This window comes from Centruroides sculpturatus, unplaced genomic scaffold (assembly GCF_000671375.1).
Source record: "Centruroides sculpturatus isolate CEXI.00-Female unplaced genomic scaffold, Cexi_2.0 scaffold28, whole genome shotgun sequence".
In the NCBI taxonomy this organism is placed as follows: domain Eukaryota; kingdom Metazoa; phylum Arthropoda; class Arachnida; order Scorpiones; family Buthidae; genus Centruroides; species Centruroides sculpturatus.
This window is the reverse complement of record NW_019384448.1, coordinates 1008037-1023307: the sequence shown is the minus strand read 5'-3', so window position 1 is coordinate 1023307 and position 15271 is coordinate 1008037. Positions and strand designations below refer to the sequence as shown.

Sequence of the window (15271 nt, the reverse complement as noted above, 5' to 3'; positions counted from 1 at the left end):
TTAGTTCCAAGATTTCCCAATAGGAAGAAATTTGGCGCCAATGTCGGTGAAATTAGACAGGTTATCAAAGAAAAATTGAAACAAAGTGTTGCAGCTTAGTGTGGCAGCTTAGTGTGGCAATTACAGATTTTGTGAGTTGTGACTCTCTTCAGGTTACATTATGACATGGTAATTTTATAAAATTGCACATATGGAAATGCTCAATAAATCAGATTGATGGTTCTACTGTACGTGCCCTCTATCTTTCTGTTCTAAAGCATACATTCAATAAACAACGTACTCGACGGAGGAATGCAACTGACTTAAATGCAATTGTTTCACATGCAGCAAAATTTTATCTTTTAAGACAGCTAAGTAAGTAACGTTGCTCTGATAAACGAGATTGTTCCCATAACAAAAATTCAGAAGGCGTTAATATATATATGGCCAATGATGAAGGAACCTTCACCATTATGATTTTTTGGGTTATGCAAGAAAATTTGTTGATAAACATGTGGGTTTTCTCCAGACCAAACACGGCAGTTGTAACTGTTAACCATACCATTCACATAAAAATGTGTTTCATCGATTCATAGAATTTGCCAGAGCCATGAATCAAAATTATTTCCTCTGGGCATAATTACCAAGAAGCAATTTGTGACTATGAAATATCCTGTACGGATAAAACTGCAATATTTGCCAGAAAATTTTCCGTCCTATAGGATAGAGCGACCAATCGCACATTACAACTGCCTTGATAATTCTCCATTTACTGCTCTATTAAAGCGGTTATAACTTCTTTTCGCCATTTCTACCGGTTTGAGACTTCTTCCTCTTTCACATTGAAATAATGGCATATCCAGGATTTTGAGAATATGAGTGAAGCTCAAAGCAGATTGGAGGAACCAAGACACGTTTCTCCTGTCGTTTTTTCGGAGAATGTTACTCAATTACCTTAGAATTATTTTAGTTACGTAATATTACCGAACTAAAATAATGCAAGATGCATTCTTCTATTTGTATTTATTTTAAAGTAATACAAATGATTGCTTTGGGGTCAAGGGGATGCTGCAGTCCAAAAGCATTCCCCTGGATGCACCCCTGCATTGAAAGTTCCCGTTTATGCCAAACATAAAATCATTTTACTGAAATTAGTAACTGTCTGAGTAGCTTTCTCAAAGACTTTAAACATCGAAATTCCTTGGGTGCAGGTAGCACTAACATTACTGCTTCTTTGATAAAGTTTAACTAATAATGCGCGATCAAGTAATGTAAAAGTATAATGCCTTGTTAATCCACATTGAACACGTTTTGCAACCCTTTATAAAACTTAAAGTTTTCAACAACTTAATATGCAAATTTCACCAACATTAGTCACAAATTTCTGTCTAACGATAAATTTAGCAACTAAACTTTTTATTGACGAAATCGAAATTTCGTGACCAGGAAAGTATGCAAACCAAATTTTATCGCATTTGGTTTAATACTGTAGATTTTTATACACAGACTGGACAACTTCTGTTTAATTATAATCACGCTACTATATCTATTATAAATCATGTTAAATTTTGAAGGAATCAACCAATAAAAGTAACAAAATGGCTTAATTTTTAAGCAGAATGATATAGGAATACAGACAACCAGATGGTTGAAGCTACCAAGATGTCAGCCTAAGTTCTGGAAGCCTAAGGTCTTCCAGAACTTAGGCTGACATCAAAATCCCAGCCCTGGAGCTGGGATTTTGAATCATAGGAATCGCTAGGAATTAGTCTATCACAGATTATTTTGGTTCTATCCTTCATCATTACTTTGGATTTGGCGAACTCATGATGGATATGATTTTAAAAATTCTGTTTGTGGCCAAAGGATGGAAAGAATCAAAAATAATAAAAAAGAAATAAATAGACAAAATTTATTTGTAATTCTTTATTTATAGAAGATTTTAAAATATTGAAAACCATTAAATTTGGAGATAAAATTCTTAAAAGAGTATGCAGACATACAAACAAATTAAAATTAGTGACGATTTTCTTCTAAAAATAAAACGAAAATTTGAGGCAACGTCTTCGATATTTAAAAAATTCTATTTCAAAATAAACTATTTAATTTTTTATAATAGTTTTATTTGAGTTAAAAATAAAATAAATTGCCGTCTTAAATTCTTAAATGTATGAGTATATACAGTACTTATATACACAGGCGTCAGCATAAAATTTTCCGGGGCGCTAAGTTTGGAGACAAGTAATTACAGTAATAAATTTTTATTTAATTATTTAATTTCTTGCGGGTTTTTCACAAGTAGACTATAGAATACACTATTGCATCAAAACGTACTATGGTCGAGGGTGTAAGATTACTTTTACAATTATAATTTGTAGAATTTTATACTCGATCCCAGGGAGGGGAAGTGCCCTATTTGTCCTCTGCACAAATCGTTTGCCCTCCATGCTTATATTTATATAAGTATACAGTATATATACCACATTAAATTACATAATGTAAACGCTTAATAAAATAAAGTACACATAAATTTATATTTAAAAATGTATTTTATTTTATTTTGACTATTTGATCTTAGGCAACTGTAAAGTGATCAGAATTTCAGAATTTTTTCTATATGTCAATCCTTTCAAATGAAAAATAAATTTGTACATTCTTCTTTTATCTATGAATAACTATAAGAGTTTACTATTTTGTAAAAATAATTACGTTGTAGAAAAATCAATTTCATTTCTTTGAACTTTTCGATAAAGTATAGATTAATAGAATTCAACATATATTTTTTTCATTTGTTTTGAAAATCTAATAGATATTTTTGACATAATTATGAATTTATAAGTAACATTTAAAAAATAAAAGAAGAAAAATATATAATGCATCTCTCCCCGGGAATATCCTTCAATTTAAGAAGTTATAGACTTATATTATATACAATTTATATGCTGTAAAAGTATGCACAATATTTTTAAATATTTCGAATTTCAGATTTTCGCATTTCTACACTCTGAATAAGAGGTAATAAATTTATTTTGGACAAAATATTAAGGCGAAATATATTGTATTGACATAAAATATCTATCTATTAATTTTCTTTATTTAAATGTTTAAATTCGAACTGAACTGAACATTTTAGGACAGCCGAAACATTATGTACAATAAAGTACGTTATTAAAAAAAATACAAAATTATTTTATTCTTTTTAAATTTTATTCTGTTTATTATAAATTTAGAGTTTGTTTCTTATTTTCCATTATCTATGATTGTTTGAAAATTCCATCTTAGTAATATTTTTGATTATCATTTCTCAAATATTAAAATAACAGTCTGTTTTCGATTTTGTTAACACTCAAAATAATTATCTTATGTATTTAATGTTTTATGTTAAATTTCAATGCTGGTAAATGAAGTTACAATACGGCTGAATTAGCCATTAGGCAAAATAAGCACACGCTTAGGACGTCAAGGAAATGGGCACCACAGAAATGTTTTATTGCCTGAATCACCGTGGACCAAGTGATAAAAAACTGCAAATGTTGCAGCTGAACCAGGGTCAATAAAAAGGGGTCCCCACAGCAAATAAAAAAATTATAATATTTGCTGGCGTATAAGACTCACTTTTTTATTTTTAAATGTATCAAAAAATGTATTTTATATTTTATTGTTGTTTGTATTTTGAATTATGTATATAGTATATGGGAGCGCCAAAATCTTTTAAGTGCTTAGGGTTTCCAAAAGTCTTAATCTGGCCCTGAAATTATTAGAAACAAATTAAATTAAACTAATTAAGACAAAAAAATTGATTTTTTTTATCTACTCTTTATTTATCTGATATTTAGCAGAAGTAATTCGGAGACTTAAAAAGATTATTCTTCATTCATATTTAGCATATTACTCTTACATTTTATTAAAATTAAGTAATATGAACCTGTACAGTATTGTACATAAAGAACAGTTTTTATTTTAAATCTCGTATTATGAATCCATATTATTAGAAATAAGCATAAAAATGTAATAGTACATCTAAAAATTACTTAATACTTTGCATATTACTTTAATCAAGAATCTAAATTTTATTTGCATCTCTTAATTGAATTTAATTATTTGTTTTTTACGTTTTTTACAGTATCTTGTTCTTTGTTTCTTAATAAAGAATATATAATAAGGCTGTAACTTTATTACAACTTAATTTTAATGGATTTGTTTCTGTTTTTTTGTTATACTGTATTTGTCTAAATAAATGATGAAAAATAACTGTTTATTTCAGAAAATGCATGATTTAATTATAAAATTAAAAAATTATCACGGTTTTTAATTATATTTAACGTATCTTCGGCCTTTATCATTTTAAATCTGTAGATCTAGAATTATAAATACGTCTTTAGAAAATGTTTTAATTTTAAAATTACATGAGAAATATGTAATTTTATTGATTATATTATCTTACAATATCTTGTATCAATATATTATAAAGATCGCAAAATTCGTATGCAGTAGATTGTGTGTCTGTTAATTGTTAGGATTCACTAAAATGATATCAACGATTGTCATGGTTTAGCTTTTCGAAATCCAGATTTAACGACACGATAATTCTCTGGGACTTCTGAAAGAGAAAATTTTGCAAATCCTCAACTTAAGACAGTGAAAAATCTAAAAACAACTATAGGAGATTGCTTTAACTGGTAACATAAAAGATGATGTTCGGAATGCAAGGAAAAATTAAAATTTAAGCATAGAATTGAAGGAAATACACAAATAACTTCCAATTGAACATGCATAAAAACTACTTTGTGGCTGTTCTGTATATAAAAGTATATATTAAATTATAAATTTTTGTTTATTAAAATATTCACATTTTTTTCTGAACAATTTGCTATCATAAAGTAGTACATTTGATCACTATTACTCTATTAGCTAAAGAATATTGTTGAATTATTCTTGCATAATTTCATCATTTATTATTATTATTAGTTCAATCACTAATCAACTAATAATGGTAAAAACTTTAAGAAAAACAGTATCTAAAACGATAAAAGTTATTTTGAATGAACTCAATAAAATCCAAATTTCACACAATATTTTTATTTTCATCATTTTCTCCTCTTTAGGGCCAGAATAAACAACCGGAAATAATGTCAAAAAAGAAAGTTTTTTCAGATAAATAGATTCTACCCCCTGTCAATTCGAAGTTAATATTTTATCGATATACTAAAGTATCTCTTTAAATAGAATATCTCAATCAGATAGTCACATAAATCTATATAATATATATTTTATGTAAATTGTCCAACTATTTGAATGTAATAAATATTTACTGTAGTTCATATTCAATCAGGTTAGCGTGAACCAACAACATTTTTACACTTTTATGTAGGATTTAAACAAATATGTGCATAGAATGTAGGAAAATAATGCTTTACAGAAATTTTAAAGCGTTTAGAGAATTTTTAAACCGATTAGTATTTATTAAAAGAAAAAAAGAAGAATTATTTCACCCTCACAACAATTACGATTATTTAAAAGACGGAATATGAAATAAGTATTAATTGTAGTGGTATATGATTAAGGTAGTTCAATTACATTTATCTATTGGAAATTACCCTTTCGACATTAGTTATGAGCAGTATCACCAGGTAGCGCAAGTTCGGTACAGTGTTATATAAACCATCGCTATGACAACCGACACGTGCCGGCCAAGGGCATCTGAAAAGGTAACGAAGAGGTATACTGACAACATCCAGATATGTCATCCATCTACGGAAGGGTAAGATGCACTGTTTTCATTTCCCCCCTTAAACAAATATTAGGAAGTTAAAATAATTCATTTGTTTTCATGTTTCATTGTCGAGTTAGTACTTTATTAATAAAGGCAAAAATAATTTATTTCTATACAATTTTACTTAGAAAATCTTAATATTATTTTATGTATTATAAATTAAAATTGATATATTTCTCGTTTTATTATTTAAATTATAATTCCAGTTTAGTGAATAATTAATGATTGCGGATACATCGCTATGTGTATGAATGTGTTCATGTTCACATGTATTGCATCTTCATTATCATGATCAATTTTCCCATAGCGGATTAATTTATCTGAAAGTCTAAAGCCAATCAATTTCGAAGATTTCTTAATCCTCTGTATACATGATTACTTTTATTTAAGGCCCATTGAGATTGACAACTTTAGCAAGTGTTTATTTTGGTCATAAGATAATTAACCATTGGATATTCTCTCATGTAGGCTTCAAAGAAGTGGAATTCTACGAAACAAGAGGACATTTTGCGTATTAAGTATATAGTCATATAGTGTAAGAGGTCGTCGAGCCCATTTAACGATCAGAAACAACACGCTTGGTTTAATAACCTACTCACTTATAGCAAATGTATCGACAAAGTTCTATTAAGATATTAATCAGTTACACTTAAAATTATTTTCAGAAATAAGGCTAAAATTTCTAGGCTATTTTAGGAATTATCAATTGTCATTACAAAAAAAAAGAATAAAAACGTTTTCCTCATTAATACAAGGTTAAAACAGTGATGATAATTTTAAACATAATTAATTAAAGAGCTGATGCTTAACTAAGTTCATTTATTGGAGTGAAATATCTTGTTAAGTTATTTTTGCTTAATAAGCCAGCACTCCACCTTTCCAGATATTATCGTCATCGATTCTTCTGGAAATCATTTAAATAAGTTATATACTATTTAAAGCCACGAATGTAAATTTTTAAAGAGCTGTTTCTAATGCTTTTTAAAGTGTAGCTTTTGAGAAATTTAATTCTGTTATAAATTTTATATTAAATATACAACTACCTATTCTAATTTTATTCAAATATAAACTATTGAAGCTCGTGTTTTTGCGTTTTTATAACTGGAAAAAATTTTAAAACAATTCGTTATAGTTATCAATATTTATTAATAAATTTTAGATCTATTCAATATCTGAAATGGAAATCAATAAAACTTTTGATTTTGGTTCTCATTCTATATTCTTACCAGACGTCTCCGTAATTCAGTATAAAATTGTGTTGTGGATAAAGATTTCTCTTACATTTTATACGAAATTATTATTTATATATGTAGAAACTTTCTGACATTGTTGATGAATATTCTCAGAAAATCTGAGAGTATTTTAATAACTATTTAATATTACTTGATGTTATTATATTCATTAGGGTACCATTCAACCATCAGACAATTTCAATTCAGAAAGAGCAGCAGCTAAATTACGGAGGGCCATGAAAGGAATTGGTAAGTTCTGAAATAAGAATCTAATTTGGAATTTTAATAATTGTGACATTGTAACTTGACAATGGAAAAAGTAAGTAGCTTCGCTCTCCGCAAAAATATCATATATCAAATGCTTTATTTATACCAATAAACAAGAAATTTGATATTTTGTGGGGTCAGATAAGAACAGACAGATAAACAGATTTAAAAAATAACTATTATTTTCATTAAAAACAGATAAAGTTTAACATTGAGAAATATACAATCTAAATTAATGATAAGCAACCTTTCCTGAATGCAGGCTACATGCATTTTTTTTTCTTACGGAGTTACAGACTTTTAAGCCTGCTGAGTATTAATATATTTGCTAAGTACACTGTACTCCATTACACTGGCTACAAAAATAAGAAATGCTAATTAGTAATATAGGCCTATTATAGTGTATTCTCATCATTTCACTGGTCAAGTTTAGTTTGAATGTTCTTCGTCACGAATATCAGCTTAATTAGGGTTGTACTATGACACTAAGCAGAAAGCAAAAAAATAAAATTACGTTGATCAAGCTCTAGGGGCGCAATTTTGGACTTCAAGGGCCGCATGAAGTTCGTGGATTGCTCATGACTGATGTAAGCTTTTTCTATATGTAGCTATTATTTTTCAAAATTTATAATCTATGTTATTGTAAATATAATGAATAAAAAATCTCGATAACTTAAAGCATTATTCTATAGAAAAATATATTTTATGTTAATGGTTTCTTCAGGTACAGATGAAAGGATAGTTATCGACATTTTAACTAATCATAGTAACGATCAACGACAAGAAATTAAAGCGAAATACCAATCTATGTATGGTCGAGTAAGTTATTAATAATTTCTTTTCATGTAAAGATTACAAATAAATGATCATAAATGTTATCAATCAAGTAAGTTATATAATTCTATTGTTAAAATTATCTATAGAATATTAGTTATTGATTTATCGGGACCTATCTTAAAAGGTGCAATTTTTATTACATTTAGGATCTAATCGAAGATCTAAGAGCCGAGCTTGGTGGTCATTTTGAAGATGTTTGCACAGCTTTATTAATTCCGAAATATGAATATTTGGCAGAATGTCTTTATAGGGCCGTCAAGGTATTTAACATATTATTTTCAAAATTGATAGATAATTTAATTTAATTGAAATTTTTGCTCAAAATCTTTAGGCTTCAAGATCTGTAGACTTAAATAATATTAGGGCTACGTTTAACGGCTTAAAGTTTTAAAATATAACCGATTTAATAATATGTTTTTGTGTTTATATTTTAAACGATTTATCTTCTCTTCATCACAATAAAGTAATAGATATAAAACGTAATTTTTCTTGGTTAATGTTTACACAATGAAAGCATTCAATCGCCCACGCTGTAAGTTATATTTTCATTTTATCACTCGTCGTTGTTTGCTTATCATCGATAATGATAACTTACTATGGTGCATTAATTAATTTATGTATTTCATTTGATAATGACTACGTAAAGTTCCTTGGAAATACTACATAGGTTATTTACTGTAATCTGTTTCTTGTTCATTTTCTAATGACTAGGAAAACGTGTAATAAAAATTACTAGGAAGTGTATAGGAAAGTGAACGGTGAAATGAATTAGGAATTAGAAGGAAAAAGTGATTTGGCATTGTTCATTTCTACATCTCTAAGAAACCTGTTAAAAACTCGGTTAATGTTTAACAGTTGTATTGTGTTATCGACGACAATGACGAATAGCAAAATGTTAATTAATCAGTTAGTTACCTTTTTTATTTTTTGTTCAAGAGACATATCGATGCATTTAGGCTGCAAAATTACGACCACAAGTCAGAGTCAAAAACTTTTTCTACCAATAATTTCTTTTTAATTTGATATTCTATAGAGATGATTGGTTGGACTTGTTGTTGACACTTATTACCCTCTTAAGGAAACATAGAACATCAATGACTGATCTCCCAGTTGTCTAATTCGACCTTAATAATTAAAATAGGTTATTTGTTTAACTTGTCGTTGACGTTCAGTGTCGCCTTAATTTCACACTGTTTCCTCATTTACAAGTTTCTGTGAAATTTCAAATTCGCCGCGTAATGTGCAAAGAAAAGATTACTTTATTTCTAAACTGAAAGTTCTAAAATTTTTATACAGTAGTAACTTTATTTTGTTTTATAGAGTATTTTTATTCTGTAATTTTATAAATTATAATGTTCAATATTTATTTTTAAAATTTTCAATTACTGTACAGTAGACCCCCTATAACGCGGGTTCATATAATGCGGATTCGTATATCGCGGCGAAAAAATTGCGACCGTATTCGTATAAAGACGCTAAAGTATTCGTATAAATGCGGTAAAACGTCATCGCCGACTCGTGTCGCGACAGGATTGGTCGAATCTGGACCAATAGTGGACGAGCAGCCGAACTACGTACACGCTACTTACACGAGTTTAGGAGGGTAAGTTGAATTTACTATCGTCTGTACAGTATATAGGCCTAAATTAGGTACTGTAAGTCTAATACAGTAATGTAATTTTATACATTTCTTGTGAAAAAAACATTTCTTATTCAACGGTCATAAAAATTATTTCTATTAATGATGTTTCCAAAGTTCAGCGAATTTTTCGCAGAAAAATAACTTATCAGAAATCGCGGCCGCCGTTTGGTGCGCTGCTCCGCGACGAAAACAAGTTTAAGCAATGGCGACGTCGAACGGTGCACACTCGGTAAGTAATCCTACAATTTTTTGTTTATAGCATAGTTTATACTAATTATTCCCAAAAAAATATACGTGTTTTGGAAATGTTGAGTGAAATTAGTCTAGAATCGATTAATTTTATGGAAGAAAACCTTTCAAACAGCCGTAGTCCGTAAACTGCACACGTGCCGGGCTGTGATTGGCTCGTGTATTTGAGGATTCGTACAACGTGAAATTCTTATAAAGCGGAACGTATCTACCACGTTATAGGGGGGTCGACTGTATTTATAATTTTCATTGAAAAATATAAATTACACGAATTTTTTAATAAGCGATTTATTTTGAAATACAGTATAGCTCTGTAAAATAAAATCGCAACTGATATTTTGTTTTTATATCGACAGTATTTATCTTTAAATGTCATTGTTAAAGAAACTATAATGCTAAACGAGCGTTGATGGTATCGATGTTTACTTAAACGTCATTTAATACTATATAACTACTAATAAAACTCAATATTGAAAAACTAAGCTTATTTTATATCAGAAACACTTATTGATGAAAGAACAGAGGATAGAGATTTCATAGAATGTACAGTATAATCTGTTTAGCAAAACCCCAGAATTTAAATACTCGGTTATATCGGGTTGCTTTTTTTTGTCTCCCGACAAGCGCGATATAACGAGGGGCTACTGTATTTGAATTCAAGAAAAGTGGTATTCATTGCACATCTCTAGTCTTTAGATTAAAATATGCTGGATGTCGGTAAAAGGAAAAAATAAAAAAATTTAAAAAAATTAACTATGCAATAGCACAGTTTTGTATTTTAATTGTAAAAACAGAAAATGTTTTTAATTTGTGAGACAAATTTCCAAAAATGTTGTTAAAATATTAGGCAAAACTAATGCATTAAATCTTAGTTTTGTTAAATTGTTATAAAGCATTAGTTAACGATATTGTTACTACAGTATTTGAATTGTGAAGACAGGCAACAAGAAAACTTCCTGGTTGAAAAGATCCAATGATTGAAGGTTGAAGTCAGAAATCGTGACATTCATCAAAAATTATTATCTTCGTAGTATTTCTAATTTGTGATATTTAAATTAATAAATGATGATAATTTCATTAAAATTTCGTAAATATAAAATGATATAAGAAAACACCTAATTAAATTATAAATAAAAATAATTTATAAAAAATTTATAAAAAATTATAAAAAACATATTTATACATATTTATAAAAAAAACATTAGTTTTTTTTAACTGTTAAAAAAACTGTTAGTGTCAACATGGGCAAAAAAATTTAATGTTAAAAAAATACTACCTATATAATTCTATTATTAAAACCCGGACACCACTAGCAGATCTATAAGTTACCTTGATCAATTAATTAGAAAACTAATAAGTAAGACTAAAATATAAAATCTATATACACTTTCTAACCTCTGCAGAGTATTCTAAATCAGAATTTTATACAGAAAAACTAATAATTAATGGGTAGATAATGTGTTGTTGCGCATTTATATACATAAACAATGTATCATCCTTCTTGTTTAAAAGAAAATGTAACATTAAAATTGCTTCTCATTTTAATACGTTATGGAAAAGTTTTTATTTAAAATATATTATGTATTAAGTGTAATTTATTCTGTAAAAAACACACTTTAGACTTACTGTTGAACAGAAGAGGTTTTTTTGTAGCTAAATTGCTCCTCTTACTGATCATTTAGTGCAGGAGTCACCAATCAGTGGTCCGTGGTGAATGGTTCGCGAGAAAATTTTGGTGGTTTGTGAAGAAATTTGGATAATGATCAACTAAGGTTACGCAAAGTATTACGAAAGAAATACAAAATGCTTGGTGATTTTTCTCACTCATTGGGGGTTTATTATTCGAATTATAAACCAAAGACAAAATGACTGTTATCAATAAATAATAATGTCAATAAATCAATAAATAATGTTGTGAGTGCGATTGTCCTTCGTGGAAAAGAGCCAAGAATCTATAAATTTATTTCAAACAAGCAGCAACAAACTTCACATTAATTTGTTATAAACAAACAAGTGAATTTCATATTAATAAAGTAAAATGAAACTTTGATGATCATTATTCTAGCGTTTAAAAAATTCACGAGTGGTCTGCGGAATTCAAAATTGAGAGTTTAGTGGTCCGTGAAGTCATAAGATTGGCGACCACTGATTTAGTGTATAACAATGTAATCTATATTAAAAGTCAGTTCTCATTTAATAAATGAGATAACTCTTATAATTTTAACTCGTTTAATAAATGAGATATAATTATCATTAATATTTAACTTATCTTTATAGGGGGCTGGTACAGACGAAAACTGTATTATTGAAATTTTGTGTACTCACGAATGCTGGGTTAGTATTTCAATAACATTTTCACATAATACTAAATTTTTTTTCAAATGCTGTATTTCAATATGGATCATTTGTTTGAATTTCAGGAAATAAAAGAAATTCGAAAAATTTTTCGCGAAGGTGAGTAGTTTAATATTAATAGGCCTATTATTATTATTTCTTACTCGTACTATTCCATATTAAAATAATTTTATCAGATAAAACGTGTATATGTTTCGATATTAAAAACAATTATGGTCTAATTAAAGAGAAAATCATTGTAAATTTTTTAATTCACAAATCGGTTACATATTTTGCTTATATTTTGATGGTAGGGGAGATCGGGGCAAGATCGGCATGTTAAGCTTTACTTAAATTTTGTGTAATAAATACTGCTGTAAACTGAAAAAAAAAGCTTTGCATATTGTCTATTGGAATGTTACCTTACAATAGAACTGGTTAAAATCAGTTTGGAAATAAAAATAATTAAAATAATTACAACTTTACAAGAAGAGAGAAATTGACGAAGTTGCCCCGGGTATAGGGGCAAGATCGGCAACTTCTCTCTTTTTGTAAAGTTGTAATTATTTTAATTATTTTTATTAAAGTTGCCCCTGGTATAGGGGCAGCAGTAATGGAGCAAGATAGACACGTATATAAAATTATGTTATTAACAATGTATAAGTTGGAATTCACTATTAAAACAAAGAAATACAAATCCAACACCCATTTAATATTATTACAACGAAATGCAAGTTCAAAGACATATATACATGAATAACAAATGCAAACATGTTTTCATTTATCATCTGTTTGATTTTTATCCTTTGCTTCTAATGTGGCTTTATGTTGCCGATCTTACCCCGCTAGTCATGATTTCGAAACATTAAGTACAACCCTGAGAACAGAATGCCAAGCCACGATCTGGCCACGTGAATAAGTTGAAGTTACATCCTTCTAACAGGAAAAGTAACTTTCGTTATCATGGAATTATAACAAAACCTGCCAATTCAATATAAATGGAAAAAAAATATTATATGGAATTGAACGAAAATGAAAATTTGCTTGATAATTCAACTACGCTTGTTGGAGAACAATAAAAACACTACACTCAACAAGCCACCAATAAAACTCAACTGCCTAACCTATAACCAAAGTCTCCTTTTAATTTGTTTTTTAAAAAAAGCGCTTGACAAACTTGCCCCGCATGCCGAAGTTGCCCCGATCTCCCCTATATAACAGCAATTTGGAGCACAAAACTCAAGTGTTTTCACAGGACAGAAAATAACTGTTCAGAAGGTTAGTAGCAATGATAATATAGAGTACTGTATACAGTTAGTTGGATCAACAATGATGAATGACACTGGAAGAGGGACAGATGATGCTTCACATTTAAATCAAACTGGGTGTGGTTGTTAGGAGAATGTTAAGGTTAGTAACTATAGTTAATAGATTCAATCACTTATTTTTAAAAAATGTCAAGTATACTCTCAGTTGACTGTTAAAGATAAAATGGCCCGAGTAGATACATTGTAGAAATTATTACTAAATTAAAAATTTCTATAAAGTATAGCAACCAATTGCGTAACTTTCCCGGCCAAAACACTTATATTATTAATTATTATGAAATGACAAAACGCTTAATTTTGATGATAGAAATGAGTTTTACAAAAAATATTGTAAATGTTAATAACGAGCAAAATCTTTGTTTAGGCCGACCCCACTCGAGATATGACACATGACTCTTCTCCATACTCCCTTGAACTTTAACCACTAAAATTTAATCGTATCGACCCCCTTATACAGAAACCTCCCTGCAAAATTTCAGAAATTTCTAACAAAAGTTACAAGAGTTATTAATCTTTAAAGTTGGTAAACGAAATTGTGCTCCCAAACACATACCAACATCCAAAGATATAGGAAAAAAAACAACCTCAAATTTTTCTACATTTCTCGACATTTCAAGGTCCCCTGAATCCAAAAATTTTCGAGAGGTCATTTTTTAATCGATGGTAATACTTTCCCTCTTATACATAATAGCCGGGAAAGTAAAAATTTCGCAGAACTACTCGAGAGAATCAAAAAGAAACAATAAATACGCACACCTTTTAATTATAATTCGAATGGTTTTGTTTCTACGATATTAAAGCAAAAACTTCAAAATTAATATAATGCTTTAGCATCAGTGCCGAATTACTCACTAAGCACCTGAGGCACAGTTCTGTTTTGAGGGGGAGGACATTGTTATAGCAACAGGGTCCAGACATGGTACCTACCAGGCGTGAACGTCACAGAAAGAGTGCATATTGTAAATAACTATTTTATTTAACTATTGTAAAAACTCGATATTTTGAGAATAAAAGTTCTTTTTTTTTGTCAAAATTATCATAAAACATAGCTTAAATAATATTAATTAATTTTTAATAAACCGAGAATTAATCTTTTTTAATTTGCGAGTTTTTATATTAATATTATCATAAATCATAACTCAAGACTTTATTTTTAAATTTCAAACAATAAACTTTATTATGACAAAGGTACATGAACTTTACAAATTATGCTTTAACAACTTTACAATTTAAAATTTAAAATGATTCTAATTTTTTATAAGCTAAGTGCGTTTAGTTTATATCATTTAATATTTTTCATACTTTTATTTATAAATTTCCAGTATTATTAAAAGTAGAAAGTTTTCTTCCCCCCACACATTTCGTTTGTTATACATCATTTTCAACTTTACAATTATTATAATATTGCATAAAACAGTGATACATTTAGCTAATGTGTCTTTCTAACACTGACAATTAGTATCCTAGTTCAAACAAAATTCAGAATTTTTCAATATATAAATGTTTTAATGCATTTTGATTTTTAATATTCAAAAACTCTTCTTCAAATCCTGTTATAGTAATGCAATTAATTTAAAATTCAAAAACCTTTAGAAATAACAGAAATAATGTGAATGGTTCGCGAGAAAAT

At 28.5% G+C, this 15271-nt stretch overlaps 1 protein-coding gene across 2 annotated transcripts in view; it reads left to right on the top strand.

Moving 5' to 3' along the window:
* The first annotated feature begins 5674 nt into the window (after window positions 1-5674).
* LOC111620468 (annexin-B12-like) overlaps window positions 5675-15271 on the top strand; it is a 21865-nt gene continuing 12268 nt past the window's right edge. For both annotated transcript variants that reach the window (XR_002755917.1, XM_023362389.1), the window contains exons 1-6: window positions 5675-5740; window positions 7158-7233; window positions 7976-8070; window positions 8235-8348; window positions 12257-12313; window positions 12400-12433. Coding sequence is in view for 1 of the 2 variants with exons in the window: in XM_023362389.1 (XP_023218157.1) it covers window positions 5720-5740; window positions 7158-7233; window positions 7976-8070; window positions 8235-8348; window positions 12257-12313; window positions 12400-12433 (397 nt within the window). In the remaining variant the exon portion in view is untranslated. The remainder of the gene's footprint in view (window positions 5741-7157; window positions 7234-7975; window positions 8071-8234; window positions 8349-12256; window positions 12314-12399; window positions 12434-15271) is intronic.